The sequence below is a fragment of the Bubalus bubalis genome, chromosome 4 (assembly GCF_019923935.1).
Source record: "Bubalus bubalis isolate 160015118507 breed Murrah chromosome 4, NDDB_SH_1, whole genome shotgun sequence".
NCBI classification, from domain to species: Eukaryota; Metazoa; Chordata; class Mammalia; order Artiodactyla; family Bovidae; genus Bubalus; species Bubalus bubalis.
This window is the reverse complement of record NC_059160.1, coordinates 70,855,322-70,877,260: the sequence shown is the minus strand read 5'-3', so window position 1 is coordinate 70,877,260 and position 21,939 is coordinate 70,855,322. Positions and strand designations below refer to the sequence as shown.

General features: G+C 40.8%; 2 protein-coding genes across 12 annotated transcripts in view; one reads left to right on the top strand and one right to left on the bottom strand.

The window, feature by feature from the left end:
* The window catches only part of KICS2 (KICSTOR subunit 2), a 105,110-nt gene extending 85,618 nt beyond the window's left edge, over nt 1-19,492 (top strand). The window contains exons 4-9 of one of the 7 annotated variants that reach the window (XR_006550907.2): nt 3,425-3,459; nt 5,691-5,871; nt 11,702-11,855; nt 17,015-17,105; nt 19,050-19,136; nt 19,439-19,492. The gene's annotated coding sequence lies outside the window, so the exon portion shown is untranslated. The remainder of the gene's footprint in view (nt 1-3,424; nt 3,460-5,690; nt 5,872-11,701; nt 11,856-17,014; nt 17,106-19,049; nt 19,137-19,438) is intronic. The other 6 variants (XR_006550903.2, XR_006550908.2, XR_006550906.2 and 3 more) reach the window with 6 other exon arrangements.
* The window catches only part of SRGAP1 (SLIT-ROBO Rho GTPase activating protein 1), a 308,204-nt gene continuing 287,656 nt past the window's right edge, over nt 1,392-21,939 (bottom strand). For all 5 annotated transcript variants that reach the window (XM_025283902.3, XM_025283903.3, XM_044942500.2 and 2 more), the window contains 4 exons: nt 15,570-15,750; nt 14,399-14,533; nt 13,950-14,289; nt 1,392-6,493 (listed from right to left, as the gene is read on the bottom strand). In XM_025283902.3, coding sequence (XP_025139687.1) covers nt 6,116-6,493; nt 13,950-14,289; nt 14,399-14,533; nt 15,570-15,750 — 1,034 coding nt within the window. In that variant the 3' untranslated portion in view covers nt 1,392-6,115. The remainder of the gene's footprint in view (nt 6,494-13,949; nt 14,290-14,398; nt 14,534-15,569; nt 15,751-21,939) is intronic.

The following is a 21,939-nucleotide window of genomic DNA, read 5'->3' as shown; positions in this document are numbered from 1 at the left end:
TGTCCATAGTTTTTCAGGCACTCTGGCTACCAGATCTAACCCCTTGAATCTATTTGTCATCTCTACTGTATAACCATAAGGGATTTGATTTAGGTCATACCTGAATGGCCTAGTGGTTTTCCCTACAGTTTAACCCTGAACTTTGCAATAAGGAACTCATGATATGAGCCACAGTCAGCTCCAGGTCTTGTTTTTGTTGACTGTATAGAGCTTCTCCATCTTTGGCTGCAAAGAATCTAATCAATCTGATTTCCGTATTGACCATTTGGTGCCATTATAGGGCTTCCCAAGTGGCGCTAGTGGTAAAGAATGCACCTGCCAATGCAGGAGATGCAAGAGATGGCAGTTCAGTCTCTGGGTTGGGAAGATCCCTTGGAGTAGTTAATGGTACCTAACTCCAGTATTCTTGCCTAAAAAAAATCTCATGGTCAGAGGAGCCTGGCGGGCTACGGTCCATGGGGTCACACCAGATTTGGACATGACTGAGCACACACAGTTATATTTAGCAACATGGACTCTCCTGAACATAAAATGTCAAGAAAAGAAGCCAGAGAAAATCGAAATATTGCAAGTCCATTTGTAGAAAGTCAAAACAACAGACAAAACCAAACTCTGGTGTTACTCGTCAGGATGTTGATTAACTTTGGAGAGGCACAAGCCTAGCTTCTCGGAGGCTGTTACAATGCTGCTTCTTGATCTGGGGGTGGATGCAATAGGGCATCACTTTGTGAAAACTCTTATGCTAATGATTTCTATACTTTTCTCTATGTATTTTATGCTTCAATAAAAGTTTATTCCCCTCCATTTATGTCATTTTTTTTTGTATCTCATGACTGTTCCAATCTGACATTTTGCTGATACAATCTGCACATTGCTGATACAGTTTTACAAAGCTATATTATATACTGGTAGTCCTCAAGAATTTGGGGCAAAAAAAGGTAAGACTGAAGGTAAAATATCTATACGTGGGGGAACTCTAAACATAGTCTAAACCTGAGGATTGCATTTCTGCATATTCAAATGAACCCCAAAGTCAGCTTGACAAGGTTGACCATGTCAAAACTTCCTTCTAAAGGAAAAAATTCAATCTGGAATGTTTAGGACTGCTTTCTCAGCCGCTTAAGATCCTCCTGACCTGTTCTCTCACTACACAGGGGTCTCCAAACTATTCTAAAAAACCCGGGCTTCATGGACAAAGCCCTGTGAATGAGGCGCCATTTTCAAATTCACAAACAAAAATGAAAGTGAGGTGAAAAACATTAAAAAGAAAGGCAGTTTCATGTGATTTAACAATTCAAGGCAACTCAGCTCTCTAAAGGGTTAATAGTGACGAGAAAAAAAGAAATGGAAAAGTGCAGAGAATCAGACCCGACTGGAAGCAGACAAAGGCAGCCAGCACTATCTTATTTATTATAAAGGTACACCGTGAAGAACAGGCCTGACTGGATGCCGAAGCCCGGAATGGTACATGCGAAAATGTACAGTACTATACAGAAAAGTGCATCGTCACAACAGATGAACAAAACATTTGTTTTCCCTTCCAGAACTAGAAAAGCATCCCCCTTTACTTTCACCTCAGAGACGAGGAAATGTCACGGTAAGAGGCAGTACAGAGCCGAGGAGGACAGGATGGCCATCAGCAGCTCGTGAGCGGGAGAGGTGTCGGGGACCCAGAGAGTGACTGTAGGGAGGGAAAGGCACAGTCACAGCTAAGGGGAAAACGATGTCTGATGACCATGACCTGACCATGACAGACGAGGATGCAAGACTGGACAATACTGAGCACCGAGGCATAGAAAGGTGGGCATGGCGAAGAAGCTGGGAGAGAGTGGAGTTAGGTTTCAAAACACTCAAGTGGGCGAGGAATTGGGTGTCGGGGAGAAGTGTGGGGGCAACAGTAAAGAGCAAGGCTAAGACTCCTCTAAAATAGAAAGGCACTTTCACATGTACATACTACAGATGTACATTGACACGACTGGGTAACAGTCACAAGCAGGAAGCAACCAGTACTGCAACTGATCAAACCGACAGGAAAGGACAATACTGATTTGATTACGTGGGCAGGAGTTAACTCTTAAGTCAGTAGGTAAATAGCAGTCTCTCCTGTCACACAGCCACTTACTATACTTTAACGTCTATAATAACCATCACACTATACATTGAACTTGGAAGAATGTTCTAAAGGGGGGCATTCACAAATGCACGGTTTATATATTTTCTTTTACTAAACAGTTTCTAAGATAAGCATTATGGAACCCAGTACAATTATTTAAACATACAAAATTCCCTACGTAATTTTAAGATACAGGTACCATTTTGATTATAATACAGACTCTATTTTTTTTTTTTTTTTTAAAGAAAGTATACTAGGGTGGGTAAGTGAAAGCTCAATTTCCAGTTTGTTTTATTGATTTGAACAAAGCTGTGCCAGAGTCACCCTGCTCCATGCCTGGACACCCCAGCCCAGCTGGAGGTTGGCTTTTAGTTCAGGTGCTAGCCTCCTTTAGGGAGCTCTGTGGGAAGAGTCTCCACTTCTAAGCTGCCCCACAGTTCCAAGTCTCCATGGGAAGTAACTCAGAGCTGAGACTCAGCCCCCAGCGCACTTCCTGCATTCATGGCCTCTCATTACTGTGGTCAGGAATGACATTCCAAATCTGAAGTCTTCCAAACCCAACAGAACCATAGGCTCTTAAACTTTGGATTTCAGAGACGTAATTACCAACTAAAGTTTCTTTAGTTTGTAGACCCTAGAGGCTATGTCTCATTCCCGAATACTAAGGAGGCCTCCATGTCCCTGGTTTTTTTTTTTTTTTTCCTTCCTTTTTCTTAAATTATGAACCCATTTTTGGGAATGGCAAAAGAACAAAGACAGAAAACTCATACAATTTGACCCTTGGTGCTCTATATCCATTGATCACTGTTTATATTCATTTCAGTAGATTAAGTGGGACCCTGCTATACATTATTCTATGGATTGCTCAAGGGGCATCAAATGATTACATAGTGTGAAAACGTGCAAAATTGTTAAACAATGGCATTTATGCCCAACTTGAACATGGAGCTCTACAAAGGGCCATTCAACAAACTGAAATAATTTACAGAACACTCATCAGAAAATATGTTTTAAGAACAGTTCACTCTATGCTAATGATTCACTGCAAGCATCCTCACCCAAACCCAAAGGCCAATTTGGTAAATCTCCTTAAGTGAGTTCTATGGATGGGATGTGAGCATTCAGTTATATCAGCTGTGAATACATATTCTCGTGTAAGTGGAGTCAGGTAATCTTTGTAGAACCATCATTTACCCATCACCAAAATGACTCACTTCCCAAACTGCACATGAAGATCTATGTTAAGATTCTTAAAACCGGGGTATAATCTTTTAGGAACTTATTTTCTTTCTTCTCTTCCCATTCCTTGAGGGCTACACTTTGGCTGTCAAGAGGACCACTTGCAGGTAAACCCTTGAAGGAATTCACTGGGTGTTTTTTTTGATCCTTTGTGAAGGGGCCACCTTGTCTTATCCTTGGAATCTTAGACTTTTACTAAACTAAGTAAGGATAAGTGAGTCCTTATTGAGTCCTTACTCACTCTGAGGTCACATCCTTTCCTGGGAATTGAAGGGGGAAAAAGCCTCAGGTGACAACAGAGTAATAGAGAAGACAGAGACAGGTAAAGAAAGGGAGTGATGGGAGAGTGTTAGGAGCTGTTTCCTGGAAGAAGGCACAGCCTCTGAGGCTCTGAGGTCTGGAGCAGCATGTCCTCTGCCTTCCAAGGCAGCAGAGTCCTGATGTGGAGGGTGGAAAGGCAGTCCTCATTCCATCACAGGTGTCAACACCAAAGGGACGAGACACTGGGGAAGGTTACCAGGGAGAAGTCTGAAGAAATGGCGTTGCACGAGTAAGATCTGGAACACTTAAGTTAAAGCTTGTACAAGAACCCTCCCCAAATGAGTAAGTTCAAAACACCTCTTCTCTTTTGATGCCTCTTCCATCAAATGAGGAAGTGGTTTTATAAGAATCTTCTTTATTTTAATTTCTTAAAGATTTAAAGTTTCCTCCACCATTACTTCCACCCCTTTCTCTGTTTCTGTTTCCCTATTGGACAACAGAGAATTAAGAGACCAAAGTGGAATTGAGAAAGAACTGGGAGATTATTCTTAAAAGTTTCAATGTTCCAGACATTTGGGAAGATTGTCCAGAAGGCTTGGTGCTACTCAGAGCTCAGTCCTGGCTGGGTTTCCATGGTTTCCAAAGGTGCTGAAAGACTAATGACGCTCAAGGAAAAGGTTGGGAGGGTTGCACAAGATGCTGGGCTGGGCCTCTTTATCAAAATGGGTAAAAAGGATGGTTGCAAAAATTCAGAGGTTTACAATACCTGGAAATACCTGAAGTAATTTTTTTCACTATTTAGTCCATTTGTGAAATCAGGCTGCAGTCAAGCAACCAGCAGTGTGACTTTCAAAGGTAACAATACCTCATAAATGAAACCTCTCTTTGCATTAGAATGATCAGACTGGCAAACTGAGGTAGAGATCAAAGTAATGATCTTGATTTTTAGTACAGATCCCCATTTTTTTCCACACTGATGCATTCCCCATTGAGCTGAGAAATCAAAGTCCATACTGTAACTCTTAGGTGGGCATGTGATTGGCTGCCAGTTTGAAATCAAAGTGGTCCAGAGGGATTAGTTCTGGCTATGCATTTTTAGCAGGGGGGAACCCCCCAAAAGCAAACAAACCCTCTTCATCAGTAAGTTCAGTGACAGAGTAGATAAAATGCTTACAGATGGTATAAGTGGCTGCTGATAGAACAGCGGTGATCTGTACCTTAGAAAAAAACTGAGTTGAAGGTATTCTTTTTAAGATGGGAAACCGAGCATAAATATGGGCTAAAGAAAAACTATGGATGAGGATGTCAGAGAAAGGGGATCCCGATGGACTGGAGCTGACTATGTGAGTGATGTAGAGACCAGTTGGGGAAAAAACAAAGCAAGCCCTGGTTCCAGGCTGAACAACTGGGAGGAGATCATGCTGGAACCATGGGGTCGTCTTCCCGCGTTGGTCTGGCTCTTACCAGACTACAGCTCGAAGAGACAGCTGGCAAGGGAAGCTGGGGATTCAATTTAGGATCAACAGGCCTCTGCAGCATGTTTAGGGGAACCCAGATCCTCTAGTCAGGGGAAGAGAAGGCCAGGTGAACCAAGCACTTTCTCCATTGCTGAAGAGGAAAACACAGGGTGTCACGGGAGCTGGAAGTTATTTTCTAGGCAACAACAGATCTCTGAAGGAGTGGACAGAATAGGGTAACCAGAAAGTCTTGAAAATTAGACTGTTCTAGTCTGTGCTGAATGCAGCGGATGGACTTGGAAACCCTCCCGGGGCCTGATCAGGCTCAGGGAAAGAGTCCAGCAGGAGCTCTGGAGGACTGCCCCCCTCTCCTTTCCCAGATTTAGTTGGCGTAGTAACTGCAGAGGTTTTAGCGCCCCTTGCTAAGATTTAACCTGGGCCCAGGGAAGCGCCTGTTAGGAAAGACAATCCTACTCATTTGGGCAGTGTGCTGCCAATCCCACTGGGAACAGCCCACTGTGACAGCGGCGAGTATGCAGCCTGGGCTGGTCTCAGCCCTGCTGCATGAGATCAGAGGTACTCACTGTCGGCTACTAAACAATACCATTGTCACCTTTCAGCATCACCCCAAGTGCCACCGATCAACACTGGTTACACTCCAGGGCCTGGCACTGAGATTCTCCTGCCTTGAGATGCCGGCGTTTCTGACTCACCGGGCGACACTAAGCCTGAAGCGCTGTGCAATGTGCAGGGCAGAGCGGTGCTGTGTTCATTACAAACGGTGCAGCATTGGATTTTCAAGTAAGTCTAAGTGTTTCTATTGTCTTTAAAATGGCATATGTCCAGTTATTTAAAAAAAAAATTACAAAATACAAATGCCCGTGTTATTTAGCTAATCTCAGACATTACATTCGAGAACATAGAAAAGCCAAAAGATCTCCAGTTATAAGCACACGACTAACGCAAGTTATGGATCTATGACTTTTGTCACTAATCCGTCTTCTCTCTTTAATCATCACCGCAGATGACCATGCTCAGGTGGGTGTTACATTGTGCAGGACTTGTCTGCTGGACCTTGGGAAGGCGGGGCGGGCCCCACAGTTGGGTTTGTTTTTGGAAGAACAGCAGGTTTCGGCCGAAGGGCTGGGGGCTTCAGCTGCACGCCCATCCTGGGTGCCACCGCAGGCTTGAAAGTACTCAACGTGTCACTGGAGGAGCTAGTGCTCCGACGAATCTGAGGCTCTGAGCTCCTGAGGGCAACGCTGTGCAAAGGGCTGAGCGATTCCGTGGAGCTGGCGGGGGTGGGAGAGTTTTTCACTTGTTCTAAGGTATCCAGCACCACGTCGGGGGCATGCTTTGCTGTACTCTGTCTCTCCAGTTCTCGGAGTTCATTCAAAGCAGTGTTCATCGTCTCTTCGATATCCTGTTGAAAAACAAATGATAGATGGTAACCCAGACTTATCATGGCGATCATTTTGAAATGTACAGAAATGTGGAATCACTAGATCGTGTTATCCCTGGAGAAGGAAATGGCAACCCACTCCAGTATTCTTGCCTGGAAAATTCCATGGACAGAGGAACCTGGCGGGCTACAGTCCCTGGGGTCGCAAAAAGTCGGCCATGACTGAGAACATCAGCACAGACTGTTATAGGAATTAGCGTTGCAGGTCAAGTATACTTCAAAAACAAACTCATAGAGAAAGGAATCAGATTTGTGGTTTCCAGAGGCAGGGGGGTTGGGGCAACTGGATGAAGGCAGTTGAAAGAAATGAACTTCCAGTTATAAGATGAATAAGTACTATGGGTGAATGTACAACATGATAAATATAATTGATACTGTTGTAGGTTATATATGACAGTGGTTAAGAGGGTAAATCCTAATGGTTCTCATCATAAGGAAACATGTTTTTTTTTCTGTTTCTTTAATTTTACATCTCTATGAGATGATGGATGTTCACTAAACCCTCTGTGCTAATCATTTTATAATGTGTATAAGTCAAATCAGTATGCTATACACTTTAAACTTATGTACAGTATTGTGTGTCAATAACTCAATAATTAACTGGAAAAAAGTAATCAGAGAGACAGATGAAGTTGATAATTAATGGTAATGTACATAACCCATATTGTTCTTGTTGTTCAGTTGCTAAGTTGTGTCTGGCTCTATGGAACCTCATGGACTATAGCATGACAGGCTCCTCTGTCCTCCACTATCCATACATGACCGCTGGAAAAACCATAGCTTTGATTATACGGACCTTTGCTGGCAAAGTAATGTCTCTGCTTTTGAATAAGCTATCTAGGCTTGTCATAGCTTTCCTTCCAAGGACCAAGCATCTTTTAATTTCATGGCTGCAATCACTGTCTGTAGTCATTTTGGAACCCAAGAAAATAAAGTCTGTCATTGTTTCCATTGTTTCCCCATCTATTTGCATGAAGTGATGGAACCAGATGCCATGATCTTAGTTTTCTGAATGCTGAGTTTTAAGCCAGCATTTTCACTCTCCTCTTTCACCCTTATCAAGGGGCTCTTTAGTTCCTCTTCACTCTCTGCCATAGAGTGATATCATATGCATATCTGAGGTTGTTGATATTTCTCCTGGCAATCTTGATTCCAACCTGTGAATCATCCAGCCCAGCATTTCGCATGATGAACTCTGCATATAAGTTAAATAAGCAGGGTGACAAAATACAGCTTTGTCGTACTCCTTTCCCAATTTTGAACTAGTCTGTTGTTCCATATCCAGTTTTAACTGTTGGTTCTTGACCTGCACACAGGTTTCTCAGGAGGCAGGTCAGGTGGTCTGCTATTTCCGTCTCTTTCAAAATTGTCCACAGTTTGTTGTGATCCACATAAAAGCATAGTCAATGAAGCAGAAATAAATGTTTTTTTTCTGGAATGTCCTTGCTTTCTCCATGATCCAAGAAATATTGGCAATTTGATCTTTGGTGCCTCTGGCTTTTCCAAATCCAGCTTGTACATCTGGAATTTTTCAGTTCACATACTGCTGAAATCCACCTTGAATGATTTTGAGCATTACCTTGCTAGAATGTGAAATTAGCGTAATTGTATAGTAGTGTGGATATTCTTTTGCCTTGCCCTTCTTTGGAATTGGAATGAAAACTGACCTTTTCCAGTCTTGCGGCCACTGCTGAGTTTTCCAAATTTGCTGGCATATTGAGTGCAACACTTTAACAGCATCATCTTTTAGTATTTGAAATAGCTTAGCTGGAATTCCATAACCTCCACTATCTTTATTTGTAGTAATGCTTTCTAAGTCCCACTTGACTTCAGGATGTCGGGCTTTAGGTGAGTGACCACACCATCGTGATTATCTGGGTCGTGAAGATCTTTTTTTGTACAGTTCTTCTATGTATTCTTGCCACCTCTTCTTAATCTTATCTGTTTCTGTTAGGTCCTTACCATTTCTGTCCTTTATTGTGCCCATCTTTGCACGAATGTTTCCTTGATCTCCAATTTTCTTGATCTCTAGTCTTTCTTTCCCATTCTATTGTTTTCCTCTATTTCTTTGCATTGTTCATTTAAGAAGACTTTCTTATCTTTCCTTGCTAGTCTCTGGAACTCTGCATTCAGTTGGGTATATCTTTCCCTCTCTCCTTTGCCTTACACTTCTCTTCTTTCCTCAGCTATTTGTCAAGTCCCCTCAGGCAACCATTTTGCCTTCTCTCATTTCTTTTTCTTGGCAATGGTTTTGGTCACTGCCTTCTGTACAACGTTACGAGCCTCCATCCATACTTCTTCAGGCACTCTGTCTACTAGGTCTAATCCCTTTCATCTGTCACATCCACTGTACAATCATCAGGGATTTGATTTAGGTCATATCTGAATGGTCTAGTGGTTTTCCCTACTTTCTTCATTTTAAGCCTCACAGAAACTCACATACTTCAAAGCAAGCAGACTAGCAAAAAGCATGACTGTTTTAACAGCAGTGTGTAATGTGTATAAACTCAATGCTATTTCACATAACTACTGTGACTCTGAAGGTGCAGCAGACAGATGAAATGGCTCCAAAAGCTCATGGAGCCGCAGAGCAAGCCCTGGCCATTCTGAGACACCTGGCAGTCTTCTGGTGGTTTTGACCTTACATGCTGACATCTTATATAGAATTCTATTTCAGTCTATGGTAAAAGGTGGCTTAAATTTAGACGAGCAATTTCTTAAGAAAAGTGAATAGACATGAAAAATCAGGTTTTTTTTCATTCATTCAACAAATCATTTTTGAGCCCTTATTATATACTTGGCTAACTCCTATCAGTTCTTCAAAATTCACTTCAAGCCTTCCCTGAGGCTTCTGTTCAGTAGGTCTCAATGGTAGTGGTACTGTTCTATAGAGAGCATTTCTGTAATATGGTGTGTTTTGTATTTTTAAATGTCAAAATAACTGGATAGCATTTCGTGAGCAGAGGTATCGGATATCTTGCAAGTATCCTGGATAATTTACATGCAGTGAATTGCCCCAGATCTTGTTCAACTTTTTAATATCCGCCAGACATTTAAGAAATGATGCTAAAGCTGAAACTCCAGTACTTTGGGCACCTCATGCGAAGTTGACTCATTGGAAAAGACTCTGATGCTGGGAGGGACTGGGGGCAGGAGGAGAAGGGGACGACAGAGGATGAGATGCTGGATGGCATCACTGACTCAATGGACGTGAGTCTGGGTGAACTCTGGGAGTTGGTGATGGACAGGGAGGCCTGGCGTGCTGCGATTCATGGGGTCGCAAAGAATCAGACATGACTGAGGGACTGAACTGAACTGAGACATTTATGTAGGTGAATTTTTTTTTTATAATCTGAGTCTAGAACTTAACTCTTTCTTAGATATCTATCTTATATATCTTAACTCCTTTCTTATATATATATATATATTTTTATATAGTGTTGAGTTTTCTAAGAATGAAACCCTCATGTAAATTTTACTCTGCATTGGTTAGAACTGTATGACCACTAGTGGTAAAGAACCTGCCTACCAGTACAGTAGACGAAAGAGTCACACGTTCAATCCCTGGGTAGGGAAGATCCCCTGGAGGAGAGCATGGTAACCCACTTCAGTATTCTTGCTGGAGAAACCCATGGACAGAGGCGACTGGCAGGCTACATTCCATAGGGTCACAAAGAGTTGGGATACGACTGAAGCGACTTAGCATGTTTGACAGAGGGTGGTCCACCACTTTAAAAAATCATATCACTCATGGGAACACCATTATGGAAACTGAGTTGAGACTCATTTCAATGTACATTAAAAATTTAAAAAATTCATTTACATATGGCTGTTCTGGGTCTTCATTGCTCCTTGAGCTTTTCTCTATTTGTGGTGTGCCAGCTTCTCATTGCAGTGGCTTCTCGTGTCGTGGGGCACAGGCTCTAGAGCTTGCAGGCTTCCACAGTTGTCGCACACGGCTCACTAAGTGCAGCGTGTGGGCTCTGGAGCAATGGTTCAATAGTAGTGGTGCACAGGCTTAGTTGCTCCACAGCATGTGGGATCTTCTTGGATCAGGGATCAAACCCATGTCTTCTGCACTGGCAGGCAGATTCTTTACTACTGAGCCACCAAGGAAGCCCCTCAATATTCATTTTTACTTGTATTTATGGTAAGTCTACATGTAAGGAAAGCATCTCACTATTTCATTTGTCTTCTAGTGTGCATGTGTGCTAAAGTCGCTTCAGTTGTGTCTGACCCTATGGATTGTAGCCCTCCAGGCTCCTCTGTCCATGGGATTCTCCAGGCAAGAATACTGGACTGGGCTGCCGTGCCTTCCTCCAGGGGATCTTCATGACCCAGGGATTGAATCTGTATCTCTCATATCTTTTGCATTTGCAGGTGGGTTCTCTACCACCAGTACCACCTGGGAAGCCCATCTTCTAGTTTAATCATTAACTGAAATACATTTGTTTTACTATTTCTATTTTTCCTTTTTATTGTATTTAGGGCTTTATATGTTTTTTTATATTCCATATAAATGGAATAAACCAGTCACAAAAAGACAAACACTGCATGATTCCACTTATATGAGGTAGTTAAATTCACAGAAGGAAAAAGTAGAATAGTCGTGGCTAGGACCTGGGCGGGTGGGAGGGGAAGATAGGCATTGTTCTCAAATGGGTACAGAGTTTCAGTTTTGCAGGATGAAAAAGTTCTGGAGATCTGTTACGCAGCAATGTGAATAGTTTACTGACCTGTACACTTAGAAAGGCTGGATGGCATCACCGACTTGATGGACGTGAGTCTGAGTGAACTCCGGGAGTTGGTGATGGACAGGGAGGCCTGGCGTGCTGCGATTCATGGGGTCGCAAAGAGTCGGACATGACTGAGTGACTGAACTGAACTGAACACTTAAAAAAGGTTAAGGTGAGAACCTACTGTGTAGCACAGGGAGCTCTACTCAATGCTCACTGGTGATAAAGAGGGGATTTCTGTATATGTGAGGCTAATTCACTTTACTATATGGCAGAAACTAACACAACACTGTAAAGCAACTAAATTCCAAAAAAAAAAGTTAAGAGGATCTGTTTTACATTGTTTATTCACACACACACACGAGTATTGTGTGAGGCAGGTAGAGGGCCATTGCACTAGTGTGATTGAAATGCCTCTTCTCTACATTTTTAGGACTTCCACTCACCTCGAGCATTAGCTTGCGGCTCTGGAGAATAGGAATTGATTTCCACACCCACCTCCCTCACTGATTTACAAGTACCTTCATGCAGCAACTGACCACTGATTTAACTCTGTCTATAACATCTATCATGGGAGCTGCCATACAGTAAGTGCTCAATAAAGACTTGCTAAATGAATAAACAAAGATCCAGTGATCGCATAAGGATAAGTCGCATTTTTAAAAAAGCTCTATCAGGGGTTCCACTTATTTACTGAAAGAATTTGCATGTTTTTGGTATGAATACCATGATGGCAGGCTCACTTATCCTCATGGGAAAATCTGAAGATGAGCGATGGAAAGATAAATAAAGGATACAGCTGGAAGCCATTTTGTGAGGATGACATCACTTTACAAGTGATTATTTTCATATGTGATTTCCATTTGATGCTAAATATATGGATTTGTTTTTTACAAGTATTAGCCCCAGAGAAAACATGCAGAGCCTGGTTTATCTGTTGAGTTTTTGTTTTTATGATTTACAGTTAAAAGATTTCCTGGTTCTAGAAGCAAAAGGGTTAAAGTAGACCTTATTATGCCTTTCCACTACTAAGCTCCTAATTCCATGTCTCTCTAACCTAAATAGTGTTTCATATGCTTTTTATAAGCAATGATGTTATGGATTTTTCAAATCATTAAATTCAATTATAGTCAAATATCACTGGTTCTAAATACACCTCAAAGGACTCTGCATTGCCTTTAAAATAGACAAAAACCCAAAAAGGTCAAAAGCCTTTTTGATTTTTGCTGAAAAATTATTGTGCACTTAAAATTGGATTAATTTTGTAAAAACACATTAAACTCTCCACGTAATCTAATTGCTTTCCAAAATTCTTGTTTAGTTAGGACAATGAAAATAGCTTGGAAATTTGTCATATCAAAATGCAGCTTTCCTGGAGTGTTCTTTGTTAAAAATGACCCATCTTTAATACTTCCCCATGTTTGTTTCATTAATTTCTCACTCACTCTTTTAAGCTTCAGTGGTAGCTAGAAGGCACTTTAAGATGACTAAAATGGCAAACCCTGAATCTCTTTCACCTCCTTTTTCACTGGCCATACATACATTTTCTTTTTTTTTTTCATTGAAGAATACTTGATTTACAATATTGTGTTAGTTTCAGATGTACAGGATAGTGATTCAGTTTTTTGTTTGTTTTTCTGTCATATGTATATTTTCTGATGGCTTGTGCTTTAAAAAGAGCCAGAGGAAAAAAATGGTAGAATGATGGAAAAATTCATTAATATTATTTTACTTATACTTTGTCAATTCTAATCATTAGAAAAAAAAACTACAAAGCCCTTCTCTGCAGTCATTGTTGGGAAGTGAAGATACACGTGCATTCAGGAGTGACACAGTAGCTAGACTTGTTCTTCAAACAGCCAACCATTATTTTTCACTTCCTTTACTGACTAATCCTTCATTTCCCAAATTGAAAGTGTCATCTTCATCATACACTAAACATGCTCTGTTTCAGGGTTCTTGATTCTGTTCCCTTGATTTGTCTGTTTTACTAGCTCAAGCATACGTTCAAGATCTGGGAGGGCTAGTCTTTCCTCATTCTTTTTTTCTGAATCTTTCTGGCCATTTAGGAGTAATGGGTTTGACTGTCCTCGGTCTTACATTTCTGCCATGTCTCTGTTTAAATCACTATGATACCTTGAGCTGGCCAAAAACCTCATTCTGATATTATGGAAAAACTACAATGAACTTTTTGGCCAACCCAATATCTGGGCCCTTCTTGTAACAAATGGCCTCAGTTCAGTTCAGTTGCTCAGTTGTGTCCGACTCTTCGCAACCCCATGAACCGAAGCACGCCAGGCCTCCCTGTCCATCACCAACTCCTGGAGTTCACCCAAACCCATGTCCATTGAATCGGTGATGCCATCCAACCATCTCATCCTCTGTCGTCCTCTTCTCCTCCTGCTCTCAATCTTTCCCAGCATCAGAGTCTTTTCAAATGAGTCAGCTCTTTGCACCAGGTGGCCAAAGTATTGGAGTTTCAGCTTCAGCATCAGTCCTTCTAATGAATATTCAGGACTCATTTCCTTTAGGATGAACAGATGGCCTCAAACAATGAGCTAATTCCTGTTTTCTTTAGTTGGTTCTATACAAAAGATATGGCTCTAGAAAGTAACTCCTGTAATGCTGCCTTCATCATACCCTGGTACTTAGCATGCAATATTCTCTTCAAAGCAGCCTACCTGAGCGATTGTTTCTGGGTCCAGCGGCTTGTGGTCGTTGAAGCCTGAGTATTGCCCTGATGATGTGGACCTTCTAATAGGAGGGCTGTCGATCTTCTTGAGGGAGTCATGGCGGCTGATGTTGGTCAGGCTGCCGTGGCCTGGCCGACGCCTCCTCTCAGGACTGTCGTTATTGAGGCCACGGTTCTGCAGCAGGCCCCGGGGATGACTGCCCAGGCTTGGGGACCCCAGGTCAATTGAGGAGTTGGAAAGACCATGTGGGGGATGGAGGGGGCAATGGCCATCACTGGTCCTGCCAGGACGCCTTGCTGGAGGGGGTGGCTCTCCCCTTTTTCTTTGTCTAGACAGAGAGAATAGCAGAGGTTGTCACACTAGGTAATTCTGCAAGGCTGTGGATGCCACAGCTCCTCAGAACCCCTGGAGAAGTGGAGGCTTGGGAGTCCACCTACCTGGCTAAATAGCCATCAGGATGTCGGTCTGTTGGGGAGTTCATGTCCTTGGATGAAGACTTGTCTTCAGTTACCGGCCCACTGCTGGCCTCGCTGTCAGCTTTCTGGCTCAGAGTGTCTGAAAATGTATCATCCCTGAGACAGTAAGAATCAAGAGTGAGGGTCTTTTGCTTGATGAATGGGGACAAAAGAATAAGTGATGGCATTTCTGTATGTAAATCTTTCTCTTACTAACATAACTTGTTTCTTTTCACTATAAATATAGCATCATTTCATGGCAGGTAAATTGGAAAATTCAGATGACAAATTGTCCATAATATAACATCCAGAGACAACCACTGTTTGAATTCTAGAAAATATCTTTCTCAGCTTTTCTCCTCTGCCTGGCATACCTATCTATAAGAATGTCCACATGTATGTATAGTATTTACTGTATATATTTATATGTTTGTGTACTTTAGGACTGTATGTTTGCATAACACACACACACATAATATTTCTTGGATTCTGAGAGACGTTTTAATAGTTTAAAATTAGGGTGAATCAATCACTGTATCCATTTTATGTGGCATTTTTCTCTTTACCTTGAAAAGCTGTTCATAAATTGGTGCTGCATTGTGAAATACCATAGTCACAACATTAAGATTATACTGTACATGTTATTTTATAAGTTGTTTCTTTCACTTAATATTAAGACCAGATGGGAAGATACCACTTTAAGTATTTTTGAAAGTAGAGCTTTCTCATAAGCAAAATTAAAAAAGAAGCCTGGAGATGATTCTCTTTAGACCTGAAGTCAGTAGCCTCTCTTTGGGGAATTTGGAATTAAAACAGACACCAAGGGAAGAGGCACCACTGTTTTAGGAATTAGCCGTGCCACTTCAGCTCTTAAAACTAGCCTCTGCACAGGGTACTTTTCTAAGAACCTGAGAGCTTCAGAAGGTATCTCTCACTAGTCCTTGCTCCAGACCTGCTGGGAGAGCATGGGTCCTCGCTAACAGTACTTCCCAGCCAACAGGTTTTCATCTTCCATCAGCAAGGTGAAGAACTGAGCCCAGCTCAGAAGTTTTTGCTCTGTAATCCCTTCTCTTTTCTCACAAGACCAAGGTAAGAACAACAGCTGGAGTCTTCTCCGGGGAGCGCTGAGGTGACGGAAGCTGGCACTACTCACATATCCTGCACCACGATGTACTGGTGGGGCACAAGCCCGTCAATCCCGTTGTGCCTTCCTTCCCACCAGTCCTCCGACGCGCGGTGATACAGCAGGAGGGAAGCACCCTTCTTGAAGGACAATTCTCTGGCAGACCGCCCAACGTAGTCAAACTTCGCTATCGCTTCTATTGGCTCACATTCTACAAAGAACACACCAGAAAACAGTGTCAGCAGGGTTGTCAGGAGGCGTGATACACTAACTGAAGGGTCTATATGAGGCTTTAGAAAGAAACAAGGTCATTTTAATAACCAGACGGAACAAGGTAACAAATCAAGACAGTGAGAAAATGATGCTGTTAAAAGGGATAAAGAAAGGCATTCTCTTTCTGTCATCAGTTTCTCAGGCAAATAAAAATTGAAAATTCGATCTTAATTTCTACAGCCTTGTACTAGAGAGATCATGACAGTCTAAGAAAAATATTTAAAACTTTGTAATATATAAAATCTCTCCTTGGGTTGTAATGTTCTCTGCAATAGCTCCAATATTACTTTGACATTGATGAAGTTTCCAGGCAACATGTTAATACTATTTATAACATGTAAGAGTCACTATTTCAGAACACCAGAAGTTTATGCTTTATTTGCCAATTTTAAAAACAAGTTTACAGATATCACCACACTAAATATTGTTTGAATACATTTAATTTCCTTAGGTATTTTTTGGGCACTATCAAATCTTATCACCAAGTGTAAAGACAACTTCATTTTTTCTAGTATCGAAACCAAATTCTAGATATCACTTGTGAAACAAGCATACCTACTTAAGATTCAAAAATGTCTTCTAGGATCAAAAGGTACTGAAAGGAATAATGGTGAGTGAGAAAAAGCTAACCTCAAAAAGTTACATGTTGCACAAGGCCATTCATATGACATGCTTGAAATGACCTAATAACTGAGATGGAGGATAGATTAGTGATCGCCAGAGGCTAGGGTCGGGGGGAAGCCATGGAAGGAAATGGCTTTGGCTAGGAAAGGGTAGCACAAAGGGGTCCCTATGATGCAACTGTTCTTGATTTTGACTGTGGTCACACAAATATAGTTGTGTGATAAAACTGTGTAGAACTAAGTAAACAACACAGGTGAGTGCACGTAAAACTGGTGAAATGTGAATCTAGTGGCTGGAGTGTATCAGCGTCCTTGTGATAGTAGCAACAGGGAGGTAAGATGTTCGTTACTACTGGGGGGAAACAGGGAGCGGGGAGGTGTATGGCATCTCTCTGTAGCGTTTCTTACAGCTGCATATGAATCTACAGTGATCTCAAAATCAAAAGTTGAAAAGAGATATCAAACTCTGGGCCTAGAATTGGAATTTCAGCTCTATTTTAATTCTGACCACAACTATTGAAGGCAAATATGAGGACAAACCACTCAAAACAACTACAAGAGTTGCTTTTTGTGATTCAGGTTACTGCAAGAAGCCCCGCACTGGTGGCTCCGTGGTCTTTCCTCTCCTCTCTCACCATCACCCCATCCTTAGCCCTGCTACCAACAACAGGTGAGTCAACTTCTAATCAATAAGAAACAGAACTAAAAAGGGTCAGTACAAGCGGCATTATGCTTAGAGAACTCTATGCAGTGAGCAGCCTCGTTTGTTAAAAACTGAACATGCATGCTGTTACTTTAGAAATGCTTTAGAACATATGTACACATAATAGATTAAAAACTGTCAAATATTTTGTCAGGAACTTATTATCTTCTATTTCCCTTGGTGACAAACCTTTTCATTTAAAAGAGTTAATCTCTTCCCAAAGTTTAATGCAATATCTTCAATATCTGTTATATGAAATAACTACAAATGAACTCTCTGGATAGTCAGCTAAGCTTCTTTCTCACTTGAAAAATGCAAACATTCTCTGGGACAGCATGAACATAAAAATCAACAAACATATTGAAAAAGCTTAGGATTTACCTTCTATGAAGGACCGGGGTGAATTTCTGCTATATATTTAAAATAAAGAGAAAAAAAGTCCCATCCTTTGCTAGTAGATAAGTAGATGCTTAAGTAAATAATAATTCATATGGAAGAATCAAATACTATAATCTGTACATGGTATACTTCTCAACAAGGTAGGTGTAAAAATAATTTTAAAACAATACTTTACATTCTTTAACAACTGACAATAACTTTTAGATCATATGTTAACACTCCATTATTCCATCCTAAAATATTTTAATATAAATAGCAGTTTTATTAAATATCCACAAGTCTGGTCATAGAGGAGGAAACAGAACTCTTTATTCAAGGGGACTGACTTTATACTTTGTTCTAAACTTGCACATAAAAAGTAAATCCTGCTTGAACTGAGAAGACAGATACCAAATTTTTTACTCAGGTCTCCCTGAGGGAGACCTGTGGTGTAAGGGACACAAACAAACATTCATGGAGGAATGAAGGCATGCCCATTGATTAAAAAGAGCATCATGATATGCAGTCTGCAAATTCTTATGTGCTACACCCATACGTTTAAACTGTTTTACTGAAAAAATGGAAATATAATAGCATAACAAAGTATACAACCCATGTACCTGTCAAAGTGAAGAGAGAGCTATTCATGTTCTTTAATGCCATTGGTCATCACTGGCCAAGGGCCATTTAAGACTGTTTAATAGATATGTACATATTTTATCATAATTTCATCATCATGCCCTCTATGCTCACTACCTCTTTCTTTTTTGAAACAACTAGCAGCAAGATGATCAGACTTTGCTTATTTAGTTCAAAGGTACAGACATTATGAACGAAGGACCAGATGAATCAGAAGTATACTTCACTGGTGATCTTACTACATCAACTAGTAATTCTGAGCAATTTCATTATTTTGACTTCTTTCTACTCCCATGAGAGAAATTTCACAGTCAAGTGTCAATCAATAAGCTATTTACACACATCTCAGTCTAGTCATTGCAGAGCAAATCGATCTCAGGGCATGGCAATGCACCACACCCCTTTCATGTAGGGTCACACAGCCCTTTAAAGTCCTGCAGAGGCTTAGCAGAATGCTACTGCTGCCAATAACAATGAGGGTGAATGTGGTAACTTCATTTTCCTACATGGCTATTATAATTTTGTGCAAGAGAAGGAACATTCAACAGAGCTGATCTTCTGACTGCCTGGTGCTATCAAGTCTTATATTTCCATTTTTTGTAATTTTATACAAAGTGCTAGTATATCACGCTATCCCTTTGGGACCTTGCTGTCCCTGACACTTTCTCTCCTACATCTGTTACCCCTGCCCTTGCAGATGATGATTTTGTTCTGTGACAGCCTCTCTTTTGGAAACAAAGGTTACTCTCTTTAGTGATACCATGACAGAGGGAAGAAAATGCAATACCTAGGTGATCAAAGAGACAGATCAATACTCCGGTTAATTTAGTTATAGGAAGAGTCTGGCTGCAGGCAAGAACATCTGTTCTTTGTAAGCAATGCTTTTCTCTCCAGCACTACCAGGTCAGCAAGATCAAAATGTTATCTCAAATACAGAGCTCTCAGCAAAGCTTCTCTTTTGTAGCCAAGAGGTAAGAACAGGTAAGAACTGACAGATGGTACAGTGGTGAGACTGAGGTTTGGGAAGAGAGATGGCTGGGGCTCTGTCGTGGGCTTTTCCTGCTACTGGGACAAGCAAGGAAACACTTAGAAAAGTCACCAGTGAAAAAGGAATGAATTATAGAGAAACAAAACTCAAGACAAAAGAAAGGAGAGAAGAATGGCAGAGGGTGGGCTCAGAGACTTTCAAAAGCAATCCCACAGAAATAGAAGCTGTCACTTTAAAGAGTTTCTTCCAACTTAGGTTTCTGAAAATGTCAATAATTTTTTTTTTTTTTTTAAAGCAGAGGGTGGACTCTAGACACCTTGATGACCTTCCTGCTGAAATCAACCAAAAATGCTGGATTAAAACAAAACAAAACAAAACAACTTCGTAAGCGCATTAATCATGACAGTGAGGAATACTATACTTGATGATGAAAGGAACCTATGGACTTAAACAGGTCACCAGAATTATGAACACTAGAATATGTAAGTCAGAGTTTGCCTTGAGAGCATTTTCCCCTGCCTGGTTAACTTTATGTTAAACAAAAGACTAGGTCCAGGGGCTGCCCAGTATGGAGACTCTAAGCTCTACCAAAGTATCGAACGCTCAGTGTCACAGTGGGTTTCTAGTTCTGAAATTCTCCTCCCTTCTCACTCTCCACACTTCTCCACAGATGTAACCACTCTGACCTTGAATTTAAGGAAACAAATCTATCTGAAGGCTTGGGGCAAAAAAAAAATCACCTCAGAATCCCAACCACATTCTAGCCCTCAGGCAGGTTTGCATTTTAAGTTGATACTACCTGGGTGGCCTGAAAAAACCTCAAACTAAAAATCTATTGTGGTTCCAAGCTGGTTATGCCCCAGGCAGAAGTACATGAAAACCTTCTCTGGAGGGACAAACCTTTACCTCAACGTAAATGAATTCCATAAAGTTCTAAGAAATATGTAAAAAATATATATAAAACACATTGGAAATAAGACTCAGATGAGCAAAAGCCAACAAAAACAAATCTAGGAAGACTTCAGCTTTTTATAATAATTAGACACATAATCTAAAACAATAGAAAGGATTAATATTGTGAGTAAAGAGCAAATGACCAAGCAGATATGAAAGTGAAGTGAACTTGGGAGAAAAATCAAAAATAAAACTGAAAAAGTTTAAAGCAGGTTAGTCATAGTTAAAGAGGGAATAAAAGGATTATGCATATAGCTAAAGAGGTATTAAGAAAAAACTGACAGCTTTATATGTTCATATTAATAATGTCAAAAAGTAATGTTAAACATTAAACTTAAGAAGTTAGAGAAAAAAATGATTCCTACAGAGAAACGTATAAAAGTTTATTGGGTGACATTAAGTAACTAGAAAGATGTTTGTGGACTATATATTATAAAAATATCAATTCTTTCCATATTAACATATGTAGAATCAGTGCAACTGCAATCTAAACCTTAACAGGTTTTTAGCTTTTTCTTGTTTGTTTCTAAGAACTCGAAAAACTGAATTTGAAATTTAAGTGAAATTGCAAAAGGTGAAGAATTGTTAAGAGGAACAAAGTCAGAGGTCTTGATTTGACAAACACTGAGATTTATTAAAAGGTATCAAAATGAAGACAGCAGTGTAGGGATAAACAAGTAGACCCACGGAAAAGAACAGAGACCAGAAATGGACTCACACAGAGAGGACACTTGATTTATGATAAAGGTGCGGGGCAGTAGAGAAAGGACAGTTAAGGCTGGGACAGTGGAGACAGCTGAGCATCCATATGGAGAAAAGAGGAACAGATCCCTACCTCACACCATACCTCCAAATGAATTCCTCGTAGAATTAAGCCCTATGTGTGAAAAACAAAACCTGAAAGGATTTAAAAGAGACTACAGAAGAACTTCTACACTAACTTCAAGGCACAGAAGGATGAGGATCTCTTAAAGGAGACACAAAGTGAAACAACCATGAAGGAAAAGATGGGTAAATTCAGCTCCTTTAAAATTAAGATCCTCTGTTTGGCAAAAGACATAATAGGCACATGAAAGACAGGCTACAGAGCAGAAAATATTTGCAAAGCATATACTCAACAAAGGACTTAATCCAGCCTCATAAACTTTTACAAGGAAAAACCAAAGCCAAACCAAACCAAACTAAACCAAGCAAAAAAAGCCCAGAGAAACTAACAGTGGACAAATAGGCCCTAAGTTGGAAAAACATTTGATAGGAATTTTGCAAAAATAAATCTAAACATACAAAAATTAGTGTATCTGTAATAACCATGTTTTTCATTTTCTATAGTATGACCTCTGGGGCTTTGCTCGCCCCCTGGAGGGACTGTCCCTTCCAGGGTTGGCAAATTCCTAGTAAACAACTCATCTGGAATGTGCTTTTCAAATGCAAACCAACCAATCCAGGGCCCATACTCCAGCCACTTCCTTTCTGGGGCTCCCATACTTCAGGCCACTATCTCCCGGCCCCAATCACTTCATGGCCAGGTACCAACCAGAGACAGCCACAGAGCCCTCTGAAATTATTAAAACTAGGCAATCCTAACCCTGCTTACCCTGCCTTGCTTGTTCCTTCCTGTGTAAACCACCATAAAAACTCTTGGCCAATTGTTCTCCTGCCCGTCTGACTCTGGTGCTTTCCTTGGCCCCCTGAGGTGTGACGTGTCCCCTCCTCTTAGGAACTGTGAGCATCAGATTATTTTTTCAATGGCGATCATCTTCTGATCTGTTGGCCTTACCATACCCCCTTACCCTTACCATACCATAAGTTTTCTATTAATATACTATGTTTTAAAACGTCTTC